General features: G+C 43.7%; 1 protein-coding gene across 1 annotated transcript in view; it reads left to right on the top strand.

Annotated features, from left to right (window-relative positions):
- The first annotated feature begins 1,956 nt into the window (after nt 1-1,956).
- Nucleotides 1,957-14,814, top strand: part of LOC122804273 (SRA stem-loop interacting RNA binding protein) — a 310,845-nt gene continuing 297,987 nt past the window's right edge. Inside the window, exon 1 of the mRNA XM_044074051.1 lies at nt 1,957-2,059. Coding sequence (XP_043929986.1) covers nt 1,993-2,059 — 67 coding nt within the window. The 5' untranslated portion in view covers nt 1,957-1,992. The remainder of the gene's footprint in view (nt 2,060-14,814) is intronic.

Raw genomic sequence — 14,814 nt, 5'->3', positions numbered from 1 at the left:
TCTCAATTGTCCCTGATTTCGACTAAAATTTTAGCTCTGTCCCTCTTAATCCCACCTAAACGTGCTTTCTTTTAGAGAAAAAGTGATGAATTACACTTAATGATAATAATTAGAGTTACAAACTTCTTTCATAGGTACTAGGCTATCTGCCCTAGGGCATTTATAAGCCTAGCCAGAGTGTGTTTAGCTTTCGCCACCCATTTTAAATTAATTTTGCTATGCCCTTTTTCGAGGTTAGTATACTGTGCCTCTGTCTAACAGTGACACAGAAGTGATACCCGGGGTAAACCTACGATCTCCCATCCACTCATCAAGATTCCTCTTGAAGAGAGTCAATGAGGGACTCTGCCTAACCTGGACTGGGAGTTTATTCCAGAGTGAAGGGAGCCTCTGGGTTATGAATCTGTCCCTCCAGCATGTCCTATTTATTTCAGTGCTGAGGTTCAAGTCTCTCGAGCGCGTAGCTCGATGGGATTTGGATTTTCTGAGGTGCAGCATGTCCATTAATTCCGGGTTGGGCATGGCTTTATACGTCAGGCACAGATCGCCTCCGAGCAGGCGGTATGCCACTGAGTAGAGCTGGAGTTTCTTTAACCGGGCAGCATATGGCATCTGTTTGAGCCCTTTGATCCTCTTGGGGTCTTTCCAGTTGCTGCAGGTGTCTGGTATGGTACATCCCAAAAGGGGCATTGTACTCAATTATGGGCCTGATGAGGGATGAGTAAAGAGGCACAATGACCTCCCCTGATCTAGATGTGAATCCCTTCATGATTAGGTGGGCTATATAAAAGGTTTTTCTAACCACTTTGGCCACGTGGTTGTCAAATGAGAGATTGCTATCATCTTGGGTCCCCAGATCCCTAATTACTTCTTCTGTACTTACTGGATTACCACCTATGTGGTAATTTGTGGGCACTTTGTTTTTGCCAAAGGGGATGACTATACACTTTTTGGCGTTTAGCTTGAGGCCATGGCTCTGGCACCAGTTGTCTGTTTCTATGAGGCCCTTTTGGAGGATGCCTGAGTCGGCTGGAGAGTCGATTATGGCGCCCAGTTTGCAGTCATCTGCGAACTTGGTCAGCCACAGTCCTTCCGTGTTGGCCTGTACCTCCGATAAATATATACCGAACAAGAGAGGTCCCAGGACTGAGCCTTGTGGGATGCCACTTGTAACTGGTTTGGAGTCTGACATGGCTCCAGCAATTCTAACCATACGGGTTCTGTCCTTGAGCCAGTTTGCAACCCATCTAGTGACATGGGGGTTTATATTTAAGCTGGTGAGCTTATCTATAATGCCCGAGTGGGGTATTGTATCGAAGGCTTTTGCGAGGTCCAGGTAGGCTGTGTGGACCACCTTCCCCTCGTCAATGGCCTTGGTTTACTTTAGAAAAATGCATATTCACACATGTTCTGTTATTTTGTCAATGTCTGAAGTCTATAACACTCACATAAGGAATGTGTCCTTGATTATATATATATATATATATATATATATATATATATATATATACACACACACACACACAGCTCTCTCAACTTCCACAACAACGGGCTAAAAGAGTAAAATGATACCACATATACTCAAACTCAAAAGCTGCAAAAATTAAGTAAGGCATAGAACTTGGAAAAACCGTAACTGCTATTCATACCCGTTTTCCATCAGGACACGCAAAATCTAAAACATCCTTTAATTCTGTAACAGAACGTCTCTGTTTATAAAACTTGAAAAGCTTCCGAAAAGCATCCTCACTACACTCCAAAACAGAAGTGGCCATATTTCCCAAATCACCTTTAACCTCAAGTTCGGCAACCACTACCAGGAATTATTTAAACAACCGCGTAACACGATTAGTTGTTTTGCCAGGAAAGAAACCTGCACATAATTTGTGTTTTAATTATAGTTTATCGACTTTCACTCCAGTACATCACTTCTGAAGCAACTCTCCCACCCAGAGAGGTGAAAGGTGAATTGTTAGTGACGTGACTGGTAAGATGGCTGCCGCCAGTAGGAAGGTGTTTGAGTTATTTGTGTCCCGGGTGCCGTGGACTCTGACTTGTAGTAAGTATGCACACTTTCGGTGGGGTACATAGCATTTTTGTTTTTGGGGGGGTGAAGAGAGTTTGTATGTCTTTTGTTGATAAGTGTCTTACGTTTTAGATGGTTATCAGGTATGATGCATTATGAGTGACCCTGAGCCTGTCTTCATCATTTGATGTTGAGATTTGTGTTTTTTTTTCTGTTCTGTTTGGTGGGTGTTCATTGTTGTGGAGAGTTTCTATTGTCCCTCTGCGGCTCTGTTGTTAAATGATGTGTCTTTATGGTTGACCTTTTATTTCAACAGCCTGGTAAATGTAATTCAGTGTTGAAGATCGGTTCCCCTCTGATACTTCATTTTGCAGTTTTTCCACACATGATGTTACAATTCACATTGGTTAGGTCATAGGTAGGTTATAGCTCATTGATATAGTAATGCTGTATAAGTTACTTGGTTCGCCTTGGTTGCCCTCTGTTTTTCCCCCAAGTTTTGGCGATTTGCCATGATAACACTTAAGCGATCTTTAAAGAAGGTCTTTGTGAAACAATGTTGAATGTGTCTTTGCATGTTGTGTGCAAGCTCATGTTCTTACCAGAGTTCTGGGTGATGAATGCCTAATATTCTTCTTTTTTTAACACCTAAAGCCAGAATTATTTTAGCTACAAGGGTTTTGTGGCGTAAAGTAATGCTTGCAAACTGTCTGATCTCTTCCTACTTGACTTTTCGCTAAACTCTCAGTAATATAAGTTGGCTTATCATTGTGCTAAACGTAAAACACATTCACAGTTTTGTTATTCTTTAAAACCAGTAAACCCCCCCCCCCCCCCCAATCCCACAGAGAGCACCTAAAACACCAGGATCTGTCAACCATCCCTTTTTCAGCCTTATCCTCATCCCCAAACTCTGATAGGTTCATAGGTAGGTATTAGGCTATCTACCCAAGGGCATTTATAAGCTTAGCCAGAGAGTGTCAGCTTTTGCCGCCCCATTGATTAATTAACTTATTAACTGAGCCTCTGTCAAGAAGAGCCAATGAAGTGATCCCAGGGGTGTATTTTCTGTTACCCATCCACTCGTCATGGTTTCTCTTGAAGAGTGTTAGTGAGGGGCTTTGCCTAATGTAGTTGGGAATTTTGTTCCAAAGCATGGGAGCATGGGAGTCTCTGTGACAGGAATTCATCCCTCCACCATGTTCTATTTATTGTTGTGGCGAGGTTTAGCTCACTAGAGTGAGTGGCTCGCAGTGACTTGGATTTCTTTAGGTGGAGCATGTTCATCAGTTCTGAGTTGGACATGGCTTTGTAAGTCAGGCAGAGATCACCTCTGAGTAAGCGATATGCCACTGAGTACAGCTGGAGTTTTTCCAGTCGGGCTGCATAGGACATATGTTGGAGGCCAGTAATCCTCTTGGTGAGGTAGTTTTGTGGTCTTTCCAGCTGTTGGAAGTGTCTTGTGAGGTACATCCCAAATGGGGCATTGTACTCTGATGAGTGACGAGTAGAGGGGCACTGTAACCTTTTTATTTCTGGATGCGAACCCTTTAGTAATTAGATGGGCTACATAGAAGGATTTCCTAACTACTTTGGCAATATGATTGTCAAAGGAGAGATTACTATCTACCTGGGTCCCCAGATCTCTTATTACCTGTTCTGTATTAAGGGGGCTGCCATCTATGTGGTAATTAATGGGTGTTTTGTTTTTCCCAGATGGGATGACTATGCATTTTTTGGCATTTAGCTTGCGACCATGACTTTGACACCAGGTGTCCGTCTCAGTAAGGCCCTTTTGGAGAATGTCAGTGTCAGCCGGAGAGTTGATTATGGCTCCCAGTTTGCAGTCATCGGTGAACTTCGTTAGTCATAGTCTTCCTGTGTTTGCTTGTACTTCTGAGAAGTATATGCCGAACAGTAAGGGTCCCAGGACTGAGCCTTGTGGGACACTACTTGTGACTGGTTTAGAGTTGGACCCGGAGCCCACTATTCTTACCATGTGAGTTCTGTCTGTAAGCCAGTTTGCAACCCATCTCGTGACGTAGGGGTTTATGTTCAGGCTGGTGAGTTTTTCTACAATTCCAGAGTGGGGAATGGTGTCAAAAGCCTTGGCGAGGTCAAGGTAGGCTGTGTGAACTACCTTCTCCTCATCTCTCGCCTTGGTGACTGTCTCGAAGAAGTCAACCAGGTTTAGTAGGCATGATCTGCCCTTAACAAAGCTGAACTGGGTCGGGTCAAGTGTTTGGAGGTTCCCAATGTCTTTGTTAATGAGTTCCATGATGATGCGCTCCATAGCCTTGCAGACTAGGCTAGTCAGGCTTATGGGGCGATGGTTACCAGGGTCAGTTGTGGCTCCTCCTTTGTGGAGCGGAATAACCATTGATGTGCGCCATTCTCTGGACACGTAGCCTGTGGAGAGGCTGAAGTTGAACAGTGTGTTTAGGTGGGGGGTTAGTTCGTTCTGTAGTTCATGCAAGACGCAGCCTGGGACACCATCTGGCCCCATTGACACTGTGCTTTTGGCTTTTGAAAAATGCTGTTTTCACCTGTGCGTCTGTGATTTACGGGACACTACACTTTTCCTGTATTGTTGTGGGCCCTTTTGGGGGTGAAGTTTGCACTGAATCTATCTGCCAGGATGTTGGCAATATCAGTGGGTTCAGTATATTTTGTGCTATTTTGCACTAACTCAGAGCATATCTGTGAGTTGCCACTTGATTCTTGACATAGCTAAAGAAGGCTTTGTGGTTATCCTTCAAATCCTTGACTATTTTTCTTTTGAAGTTAGCCTTGGAGGATTTTATGAGGGACCTTAGTTTCTTACTCATACTGATCAGGGATGTCTGTCCTTCTTGGGATTTCGGATTTGCTTTTTTTCCTGAACTAGTTTCCTCCTTCTATCGTATAGCCTGTTTATGGCAGTGGTCCACCAGACTGGGTTCCTTCTCTTAGGGGAGTGAGTCTTGGTTTTGCTAGGGATGGCACGATCCATGCATCCTTGTAGGTGCTCATAGAGTGCATTTGTAAAGGTTCCTGCATCTTAGACACTGTTATCCTTTAATGTGGGGGGCTGTGAAACTTACCACCTCTGTCTTAAGTAAGGTGAAGTTTGCTATAGATATGTTGCCTTTTCCACCAGCGTATGTAATATACTTTTCAATCAGGAATTCAGAATTAAACTTTTACTATGGGCACCTGCTCCGTATGATTAGGTGTAAATTTAAAATGGAATATGTAAGCCCTAGGTATTAACTCAAACCTTAAAATAGTAAGCTCTCTGTTTGTCTGTACTCAGCTTTGTGAGTACTGTTTTGTGTATCATCACTGAGGATATTTGTTATGAAAAATACAATAAAATATTTTATTTGACTGTTTGCAAACTTTGAATATGTGCCAACTGCCTATACATTATCTGTTGATGTTGTATTGTAATCTTTTGTAAGTCAGTTGCCTTTAAATGTACTATTTCCGTATTCAGACTCTCAAGCAATGTTTGAAATTGGGTTCCCCTGGATCAGGTCACTACTCCATGAAATCACATCCATGTGTTTTTTTTATTTATTTATTTTTTTTTGCTAAGGACCAAACTTTTCTTTTATCCTCAGCCCTGGGTATGGGAGAAAGCATTTTTTGTTATCTAGAATGGCATGTTTTGTTGCTATTGAGGGAAAATGGGGTCATTAGAGAAGCATAGTTCTGTACCCTCACTTCATATACTCCACTTGATGCTATGGTTGCTGAGATTGTAGTTTCACATGGGCACTGTTTTAGAATAAGTGTTAAGGATTTTTTACGAAGCTAGAGGAAAACCCTTGCATTAGGAACTACTGATTAATTCATTGATGCCAGAAGGGTTGTTTGGTGGGTTGATTATCCACAGATATGAGACATTTGGTACAGTTGCTGGGGCATAATATATATTTTTTTCCATTATAATTCACTTTTCACCTTTATCAGTATATTTGCTTTAAGGCCCATCTGTACCTTTTTTACCCATGGGGGATCTTTTTTTTTTCATCGAAAGCAGGAGTTTACATCTTAAAACTTCTCAGGAAATCTGTTCGTTCCAGAGAGAGATGTGAACTTTGAGTACAGAGGAGAGCTGTAGTCTGTACCAAGTTCCCTTTAATAAACTTTACCATGCATGTCACAAGCTAGTATAGCCTGTCCTTGTCCTACTTTAACACTGAATGTTGTGCAGGAGTCCCTGAATCCGAATATTCAGTCCTTCACTTTATGATTGTCAGAATTTCAGGGAACAGCAACTTCACTGCACAGACCCTGCAGTGTCCAAATGGTAAATAAAATAATACAAAGACGTTAAGGACATAGTCTAAACTCATGAGGTCTTTTCTTGGACTGAACTCTCTTGAAGAAATGTGTACCATGTGACATGCAACTTCTTATAGCTTGATAAATAGCATATAAAGACGTATGCCCCATTTTATGTTTCTCCCCTTTTAAGATTGTACATATTTACATCCTTCTGTGTGAGGTGACATTGCATATATTGGGCTGTTAACATCAAAAAACAGTATTTCTGAAAACATCCAAAACCTTATGGGTTTTTATGAAGGTATACATGTAAATAATGTATAATTTTTGTCCCCATGCTTGCTGACCATCAAACTTCTCCTGTGTCAATCATGCCACTGTGGGGGGGGGGGGGGGCGGTCATCAAAGCAGCCATGAAGGTAGTTTACTTTCTCTCCATCCTAACAGTGAGAACTTGGTTTAAATTTTTTTTTTCTTTGTTGCCGAAGCCCTGCTCTGGTGGTGACATGATGGCCTACATCACTCCAAGGGCCAGCCATAACCCACCTTTTTGTGCAAGCTGGCTCCTCCACTTGCCAATAATGCATAGACTCCAACCTTTTCAAGACGGGCAAGTCCCTATTTTTATTTTATACTTCCCAGTGTGTAAAGTAACTTGAAGGCAGAAAGGGAACTGCACTTATGACATGCAGAGATCATCTTATTCCAGAGTAAGATGAGATGCTGGGTGATGAACCTCCCTCCACTTAATTTTATTTATTCTATGGAGAAGATTCAGATCTTATACTTGTTGGCTGTATTGTTTGACAAATTGAGAAAAATGTGTCTGATAATGATCCCTAAAGGCACAAAAAGTAAGGCGTAGGTCCCACCTCCTGAGTCTGACACAATACAGGAGAGTAACTCAAGCCTTTCCTGATGGCTAAGCTTTCTAAGGGCTGTGATTCTTTTTGCTAGGAACCTCTTTGGGTTCGAGGAATAAGATTCTGTCTGATGTTGTCAATCTTCGTCCATTCTTGATGAATGGGACTCTCTTTTTTGGAACCGCCTTGGCTGTTATACAGCTCACGCCACCAGTCAAAAAAAGTCTTAAGCTAAAACTCTGCCCAGAATCCCCCTCTCTCCATTAACTCACATCTCTTTTGCTGCTCTGTCAGCAAGATGCATCAGCCATTGCTCTTAGCTAAGTCCAATTTTAAATCTATATCTTTCACCTTGACTTCCGTGTGTCTGAATACTCCACCCTTTTATCACTTATTAGTATCGCTCTCTGCTTTTCTTACCTCTAGAGATATTTCTCTATACCATTGTTAGTGCCGCCTTCCTTCCATTTTTAATTACCTTTTTAGTATTCTTAATTACCATAGTTGGTAGATTTTTCCCAGCTATTGTGTGTGTGTGTGTGTGTGTGTGTTGTTAGCACTTGTTTCTTGTCAATGCAAAATGGTGGAAAAACAAAAGCACTTCTGGGTTCAAATAATGCCAAGACTGTGGAAGAAAGATGCCCAATTCTGAATGGGCATCTTTCCTGTTGTTATTGTCTAGGAGCTGCCGCCTAGATTTAAACCCTGACATCTGCCAGACCTTTAGTCATTAGGCCTTGGTTGAGCGTCATAATAAGCTCATTTTAAAGGGCTTACTAAAGATCTCTTTCAGCGAAGCTTTGTCCAAGCCTGACTCTTCCAAATCTGACTCTTCCAAAAGGAGCCACTCTGTGCCTGCGTCTCCCACGGCACTGGTGGCTCCAAAACATAAGACCCCAGTTCCGACTACCTCCTTGGAATCAAAAGCTAAGGTACTGAAACAAGTCCAATATTCTTTGGCACCGATTGCTACTATTACAGAGCCTCCGGCACCAGCATTGGCGCAGGTGTCTTTGACTTCCGGTTTCTTGCTGTCCTCTCCTACTGTACCACCATAGGCTTTACCCACCCCCTTGGTGCCAATACCAGAACAGGTTTTTCCCAGGACAAAGTATTCACCTTCCATAGACCACTTTGTGGGGCCATTTGCTCAGTCCTTTCCTGGAATGACCAGAGTCCCCTTCAGGTTTTTCAGTTTGATCCACCAGGAGTCTCTCCAAGGTAGACATTGTGAGATTGGGGTATCAGCTGTTGGCAGCCAGAGTTATCCCTGCCCCTTCTCAAGCCCCTCTCCCTTCTGGAGTTGAGGTATCTTCTCCAAGGAGTCCTACACTGTCTCCTCCTCTGACCTCCTCCAGGGCTTTGGAGCCCAGCAATTCGATCCTCCCAGTGCCAGCTGCCTTGGTATCATGGCTGTGACTTTTTCAGTTCCCTCTGCCAAGACTCTGCTGCTGGTTTTGAGGGTCTTGGATTGGCTCTTCTTTATTTTATTTTTTTTATGCAGAGCCGACCTTGGCTCTTGGGACTTTGTCAGTTACGAGTCCTTCCCCGGCTCCTACCTCAGAGGGTGGGCTCTCTGAGTGGGGTGTGACCTCTGTTCCAAGGTGGCCTTTCTCGCTTCCAGACTCCCACTCCTCTTCATGGGGCCTTGCCTTCCAGGTTATGGAGAGAGCTTTAGCCTCTGCAGCCTCTCAGCTGATTCCTCCTGCATCGTAGTGTCACATTACCATATCTTCTGGCCTGGAGGTGACACCAGTTTCCACGAAAGGGCAGCGAGTACTGACTCTTCAGGTTACCCCTGTACAGGGCCCCTCTTATTCAGAATCTTCCTCAGAGATCCCCAGTGAGGACCCCCCCTATAAGAAGACATGCAAGTGAAAGCTTCTTAGATTCCTTGGAAAATCTGTCACTGAGGATACAGATTTCGATGAAGGGGGAGATTCCTCCTTTTCCCCCCCCCCGAAGATGTCTCCTTTAGAGACATCCTAGAGCTACTCAGGCAGAGGGGTAACTGGAAGCCCCAAGACCCGACCTCGGAGGAATCCATGTACTTGCAAGCATTGACCATGTACTTCCTCGGTGAACCCACCTGATGACAATCTTAAGCTGATCACACAGCAGGCTTGGAAGGCCCCTGACTCCACAGAGCCTTTTCCCCGGGGACCGGACAATCTTAACACTCCCTGAAGACCACCAATATTGGGCCAAAGGTTTAGCAGTCAATGCCATGGTGGTGGTGGCTGCCACCAAGAAAGAACTCGCCGATGAGAGTTCTACTGTCCATTCTCCTAACTGGGACTCTAGGATGATGGACAGATTTGGAAAGCGGGTCTGCGCTTCATTGACCTTCGCACTTGGGTCTTTGAACTTCATGGCACATTTTACTAGTCTCCAGAGAGAACTGATTAAGGAATTATCAGATACTGTCACAGGAGCAGTGTCTGACAAGGTGCAGGACAAGGTCCCCTCTCAGGTAGCCACCCTGGAGTTTATATCCTGTTGTCCATGTGGCTCATTGCACATGCAGTCAAAGGCATGACCAGAGCAGTGGGTTCTGGCATTGCCATAAGGTGCCATGCCTGGATGCCTTGTGTGAATTTGCGGAGCCCTTCACGCCTTCTTTCATTAATGCTCCTTTTGACTGATCATCTTTGTTCGGCCCAAAGGTGAAGGATACACAGCCAGGTGTGAGAAGGATGAAAACCGTGTCTGCTGTGGGCATTCGTTTTCTACTACTTAGCGATCCTACTCCAGGAATCAGAGGAGTGAAAAGATGTAGTTCAAAAAGTCCCAGGGGCCTTTCCAGGACATGTGGTGGCTGCTCCCATCGGGGCAGAGGGGGAGCTCAGATGGAAGATGCCAACTGCGAAGGAGAGGTGGCCCGAGAAAACCAGGGTTCCAGAGACTTTCTCTGGACATCCCTACCAGTGCTCCTGAAAGGAGGCCTGATTACTTGCCTCTGAAAGCAGTCTGGGGAAGACTCTCATTGCACACGACAACCTGGCAAAAAATAATTTCCGACACTTGGGTGCAGAGAATCATTTCCAGAGGCTCACACCCCCTTCAACCTTTTCCTGAGATCACTGAGAAGAATGCCCGTTGTTCCACCCAATCAGAGGGATCAAGCCGCCATAGAAGCTTAAAAGCTGCTAGAAAGAGAGTCATCCAAGAAATCCTGCCAGACTAAATAAGATCCAGATTTTCACCAGTGCCAAAGAAGACTGGAGACTGGAGGCCGATGTGGGACTTCAGCCTTCTTAGCAAGTTTGTTCAGCAGACAAAAATTCCGGATGGTCATGGTTCAGTCTCTTTTCCCCTTTCTAGGGGAAAATGATTAGATGTGCTCTGTAGACCTTCAAGATGTGTATTACCACATAACGTCTTGAGCGTTTGTCCATCTTTATCTATTCTTTCAGCTAGGGGACAGTCATTATTAGTTCAGAACACTGCCCTTTGGTCTCACCACAGCCCCCAGAGTGTTAAGATGCATGGCAGCAGTCATGGCTCATGTGAGACTACATGGATTCTGTGTATTTCCTTATCTAGACAACTGGCTCCTCACTACCTGTGCCAGGCATCTACTGCTTTAAGCCAGACTTCCTCATACACTTGTTCAGAGCGCTGGGTATAACAGTCAACAAAGAGAAGTCACAGCTGTCTCCCAGTCAGGACCTAGAATTCATAGGAGCCCGCCTCAACACAATTTTGTGTATAGCTTTTCTACCCTTTCACAGATTTCAAAAGATAAGGTCTCAAGTACAGTTCATTTTAGTAAAAAAATGGAGTACCTGCTCTACCTGTCCTTCAAGCCCTAGGGTCTATGGCGGTGGCCATCACCCTGGTTCCCTTGGCGAGATTTCACATGAGGATACTTCAGTGGTTTCCTAATGGTCCATCCTAATGGTCCATCCTATCTCATCTGATGACTAACCCAATCTTAGTAACAGGACTTTGCAAAAAGGATCTATCCTGGTGGATTCTGTCAGAAGAAATCGTAATGGGCTGTCCCTTTGTTTCCTCGCAACCCAAGGCCGTGGTGACCATGGACTTCTCCCAGATGGGGGGGGGGGGGCATTATCTGGGAAGAACAGTCCAAGACACTTGGTCTTCACAAGAGGCCAACTTGCACATCCGTGTCCTGGAGATGAGAGCAGTGCCCCTAACGTTGCAATCCTTTCAAGTCTGCTCTTCCTCTGGGAACATTCGCAGTCCAGTCAGATTACATGTCAGTGGTTAGTACATCAAAAAACAGGGTGGAACCAAATCCTACCCCCTTTGCCGGGAAGCTCTGAGTGTGGCAGTGTTTTCCAACTGATTTCTTGGGGCAACGTGTATCCTGGGGAGTTCCAGTGTGATAGCAGACAAACTGAGCAAACACATTCTACTGCCTCACAAGTGGTTTCTCAATGCCAAAGTGGCAAAGGAAATCTTTCACTGATGGGACCAGCCTTGATGTGATCTTTGCCTCCCCAACCAACAAGGGCAGCAACTACTTTGCCCTAATCCCCCCCCCCCCCTCAGGGGTAGTCCCCGAGAGAAGCTGTCCTTCTCAATTGGCCCTCTGGTCTTCTTTATGCCTTTCCCCCCATACCCCTCTTCCTAAAGAAAGCCCAAAGGTTACAAAGCTAAGTGATTCTCATTCCCCACTTCTGGCCCAGGCAAATTTGTTTCCCCTTTCTTTGGCCTCACTTGATTCACCATTCGTGGATTCTGGACCCAGTCCTAATTCACCTGCAGGGATTGGTGTATCCCCATCTATGCTCTCTCAAGCTCACAGCTTGGTTCCTCCAATTCTGTTAGTTGCCAGGCAGAATAATATAACTTCCCCCATACAAAAAACATTCTTCTGGCTTCTCGTAGACCTTTCACCAGGAAACTCTATTCCAGTAAATGGAAGAGATTTTGAATTTGGGCTTCTGAAAACAATTTAGACCCCTTTTCAGCACCTGTTGAAAAATGTTGTGGAATTTTTAGCTGCCCTTTTTGATCAAGGGTCTTCTGTTATCACTATTAGAGTTCAGTTAGCAGCCATTTCTAATTTTCACAATGGATACGACGACCATTCTTTAATTTGTCATCGCCTATGCAAGGTCTTTCTCAAAGGTGCCTTATGTCTAAAACCTCCATTCAAAGATTCCTTAGCTCCGTGGGATCTAACCTTGGTTTTGCAATCTGTAGTACTACCTCCCTTTGAACCAGTGACCACTTGCCATCTCAAATTCCTTTCCTTGAAAACTCTTTTTCTAGTAGCCATCACTCAGAACAGTCTCCGAGGTCCAGGCATTAATGTGCAAAACCCCCCGTATATAATTTTTCATAAAGACAGGGTGTAACTGAGAACTAACCCTTCCTTTCTTCCTAAGGTGGTCTCTGAATCCAGTATTAATCAATATTCTTCCCCATAATTTCCACAAAGGTGAATATTGCTTACACTCACTGGACGTAAATAAGCAATGATGTTTTTACCTGAACAGGACTAAAGAGTCTAAGAAATCAGATCATTTGTTCATTTCCTTTTCTGGTCCAACAGTGGGACCAGCTGTATCAAAAGTGACCTTATCTAAACGGCTGAGAGCTTGTTACCTTTATTTGTGCACATAGCCAAAAGTTAGCTGCACCTGTTAAAAGTGCATTCAACCAGATCAGTTGCCACATTAGCAGTTTTTCATTCAAAAGCTTCTATAGGCAAAATTTGTGCAGCTGCAACTTGGCTATACTTCATACCTTTATCACTTGTTACATATTGGGTATGGTCTCCAGGGGAAGGGCATCCTTTGTCTCTCTGGTTCTTAGGAATATACTTCCATAAGGCCACCCAGAGACTGAATTAGTTGGGGACTCTGTCCCATTTGTCAAGAATGAATGAAGATAGACAGCGTCAGATAAAGAAGTTATATACTCGCCATAACGTTCCATCTGTGTTGTTGATCCTCGTTCATTCTTGATATCACATCCACCTTCCTTCTCCTGTAGGTTTCCTGGGGGATTGAACCCTTGTCCTGGGTTTCCATAGGGTTGTTTCCTTGGACATTGCTTCTGCTTATAATTCTTGTGTATATTCTTGCTATGATCTGCAAGTTACATCTGAGGTAATGGAGAGAGGGGGATTATGGGTAGAGTCTTAGCTTGAGAGTTTTTTTGGCTGGCACGACCTGTGTAACTGCTGAGCTGCTTCCGAAGTTTGGAACAACACAGATGGAACGTTATGGTGAGTACATAACTTTTATTTTGCCAGGAACCTTTGTGGTCTTTCAAGATGTTTGATATTCTAGTGAAGTACATGCTAAAGGGTCCACTACATTCTATAATTGATCTAACCAGGGCATAGTGGGTGGGGGAACAACAACTTTTTTGGTTTTGAAAGAGATGCCCTTGGTGATTGTAATAGGTCTCTGATGAAAGACTCACGAGCGGGGTGTCATTGATGCATTGGGTGATACTGCATGTTTTAGCATTTAATGTTAACATGGGGTAGTCTCACTTGAAGGGAATTTATATTTGTTTACTTGACAACTACATGTAATTTGCACTTCTCAGACTCAAACTTAGTCATTCAGAGATTGTCGGTGCTGAGATCAGAGACATGTGAAAAAGGAGGGAGCACATTACGGCCAACCTTTTTCTTTATTTGAGGAGATCTTGCAGACCCTGGCAAAATGTGTTCTGTCCTTAGGACAATTTACATTCCATCTTGCCACAAAGGGATCTCTGTGTAAGGCTATTGGCTTGTTTATAATACCATTGTTTGGTGTCATATCAAATGCTTTTACTAAATGCAAGTAGGCAGTGTAAATAGTGTGATCATTGTCCATGGCCTGTATCATGCTTTCTGAGGAATTCACAAGATCAAGGAGGCATTCTGTTGTGGGCTGAGCCTGATTAAATGTACTGGTTTATGGGGTCAGTCACAGTGCATTTCATGGCTAAGGGGTATGTAGTTGTTTGGGCTGTCATTATGAAGGGGCATCACCATGGCAGTGTGCCATTGTTCAGGAGCATCACCATGGTAGTGTGCCATTGTTCAGAAACATAGTTGTGTGGCACGATTGAGGGTGAATACCTTGATTTATAGTAATCAGGAAAGCAGAGTTCATGTATGTCCTTTGAGTGTACTAGTGTTCACACGAGACTTCCCTGTCCTCGTGAAACAAGAGCACTTGTCAGTGTTTTCAGTCTAATTTCTGAAATTCTGTTACAAATGCATGTTTAAAACTATGGCAAGAATGCAGCATCTATAAGCTGACATTTAATAAGCACATATACTGAACTGATCATCAAGATATGTGCAGAATCGGAGCTGTTAAAGAGTGCCTGTACAATGTTGTAAATGTGCAAAAATATCTTACGTTTTCATGTTTGTAATATAATATAAAATGGAGTGTGATGCTGTCATGTTGGAGTGGGGTATGCAAACGGTGGGCATCAGTATAAAAAATACATTTAAACCATGCTAAGTAATGTGAAGACATTCTGAGATATATAAATGCTTTTTGGTAAAGGGGTTATGACTGTTGGCTAAATATTCATAACTGCATTCATGTCATAAAAGCTGCATGACCCACAGGTGAACAGATAGTGCCATCTTGTATAGTATGTTAAAGCATACAATTTTGCCAGCTGATACTTGCCATTTAAAATGTCCATGATTTT

This window comes from Protopterus annectens, chromosome 6.part0 (genome assembly GCF_019279795.1).
Source record: "Protopterus annectens isolate FY-2018-M chromosome 6.part0, PAN1.0, whole genome shotgun sequence".
NCBI classification, from domain to species: Eukaryota; Metazoa; Chordata; order Ceratodontiformes; family Protopteridae; genus Protopterus; species Protopterus annectens.
This window is presented reverse-complemented; position numbering and strand designations above follow the sequence as displayed.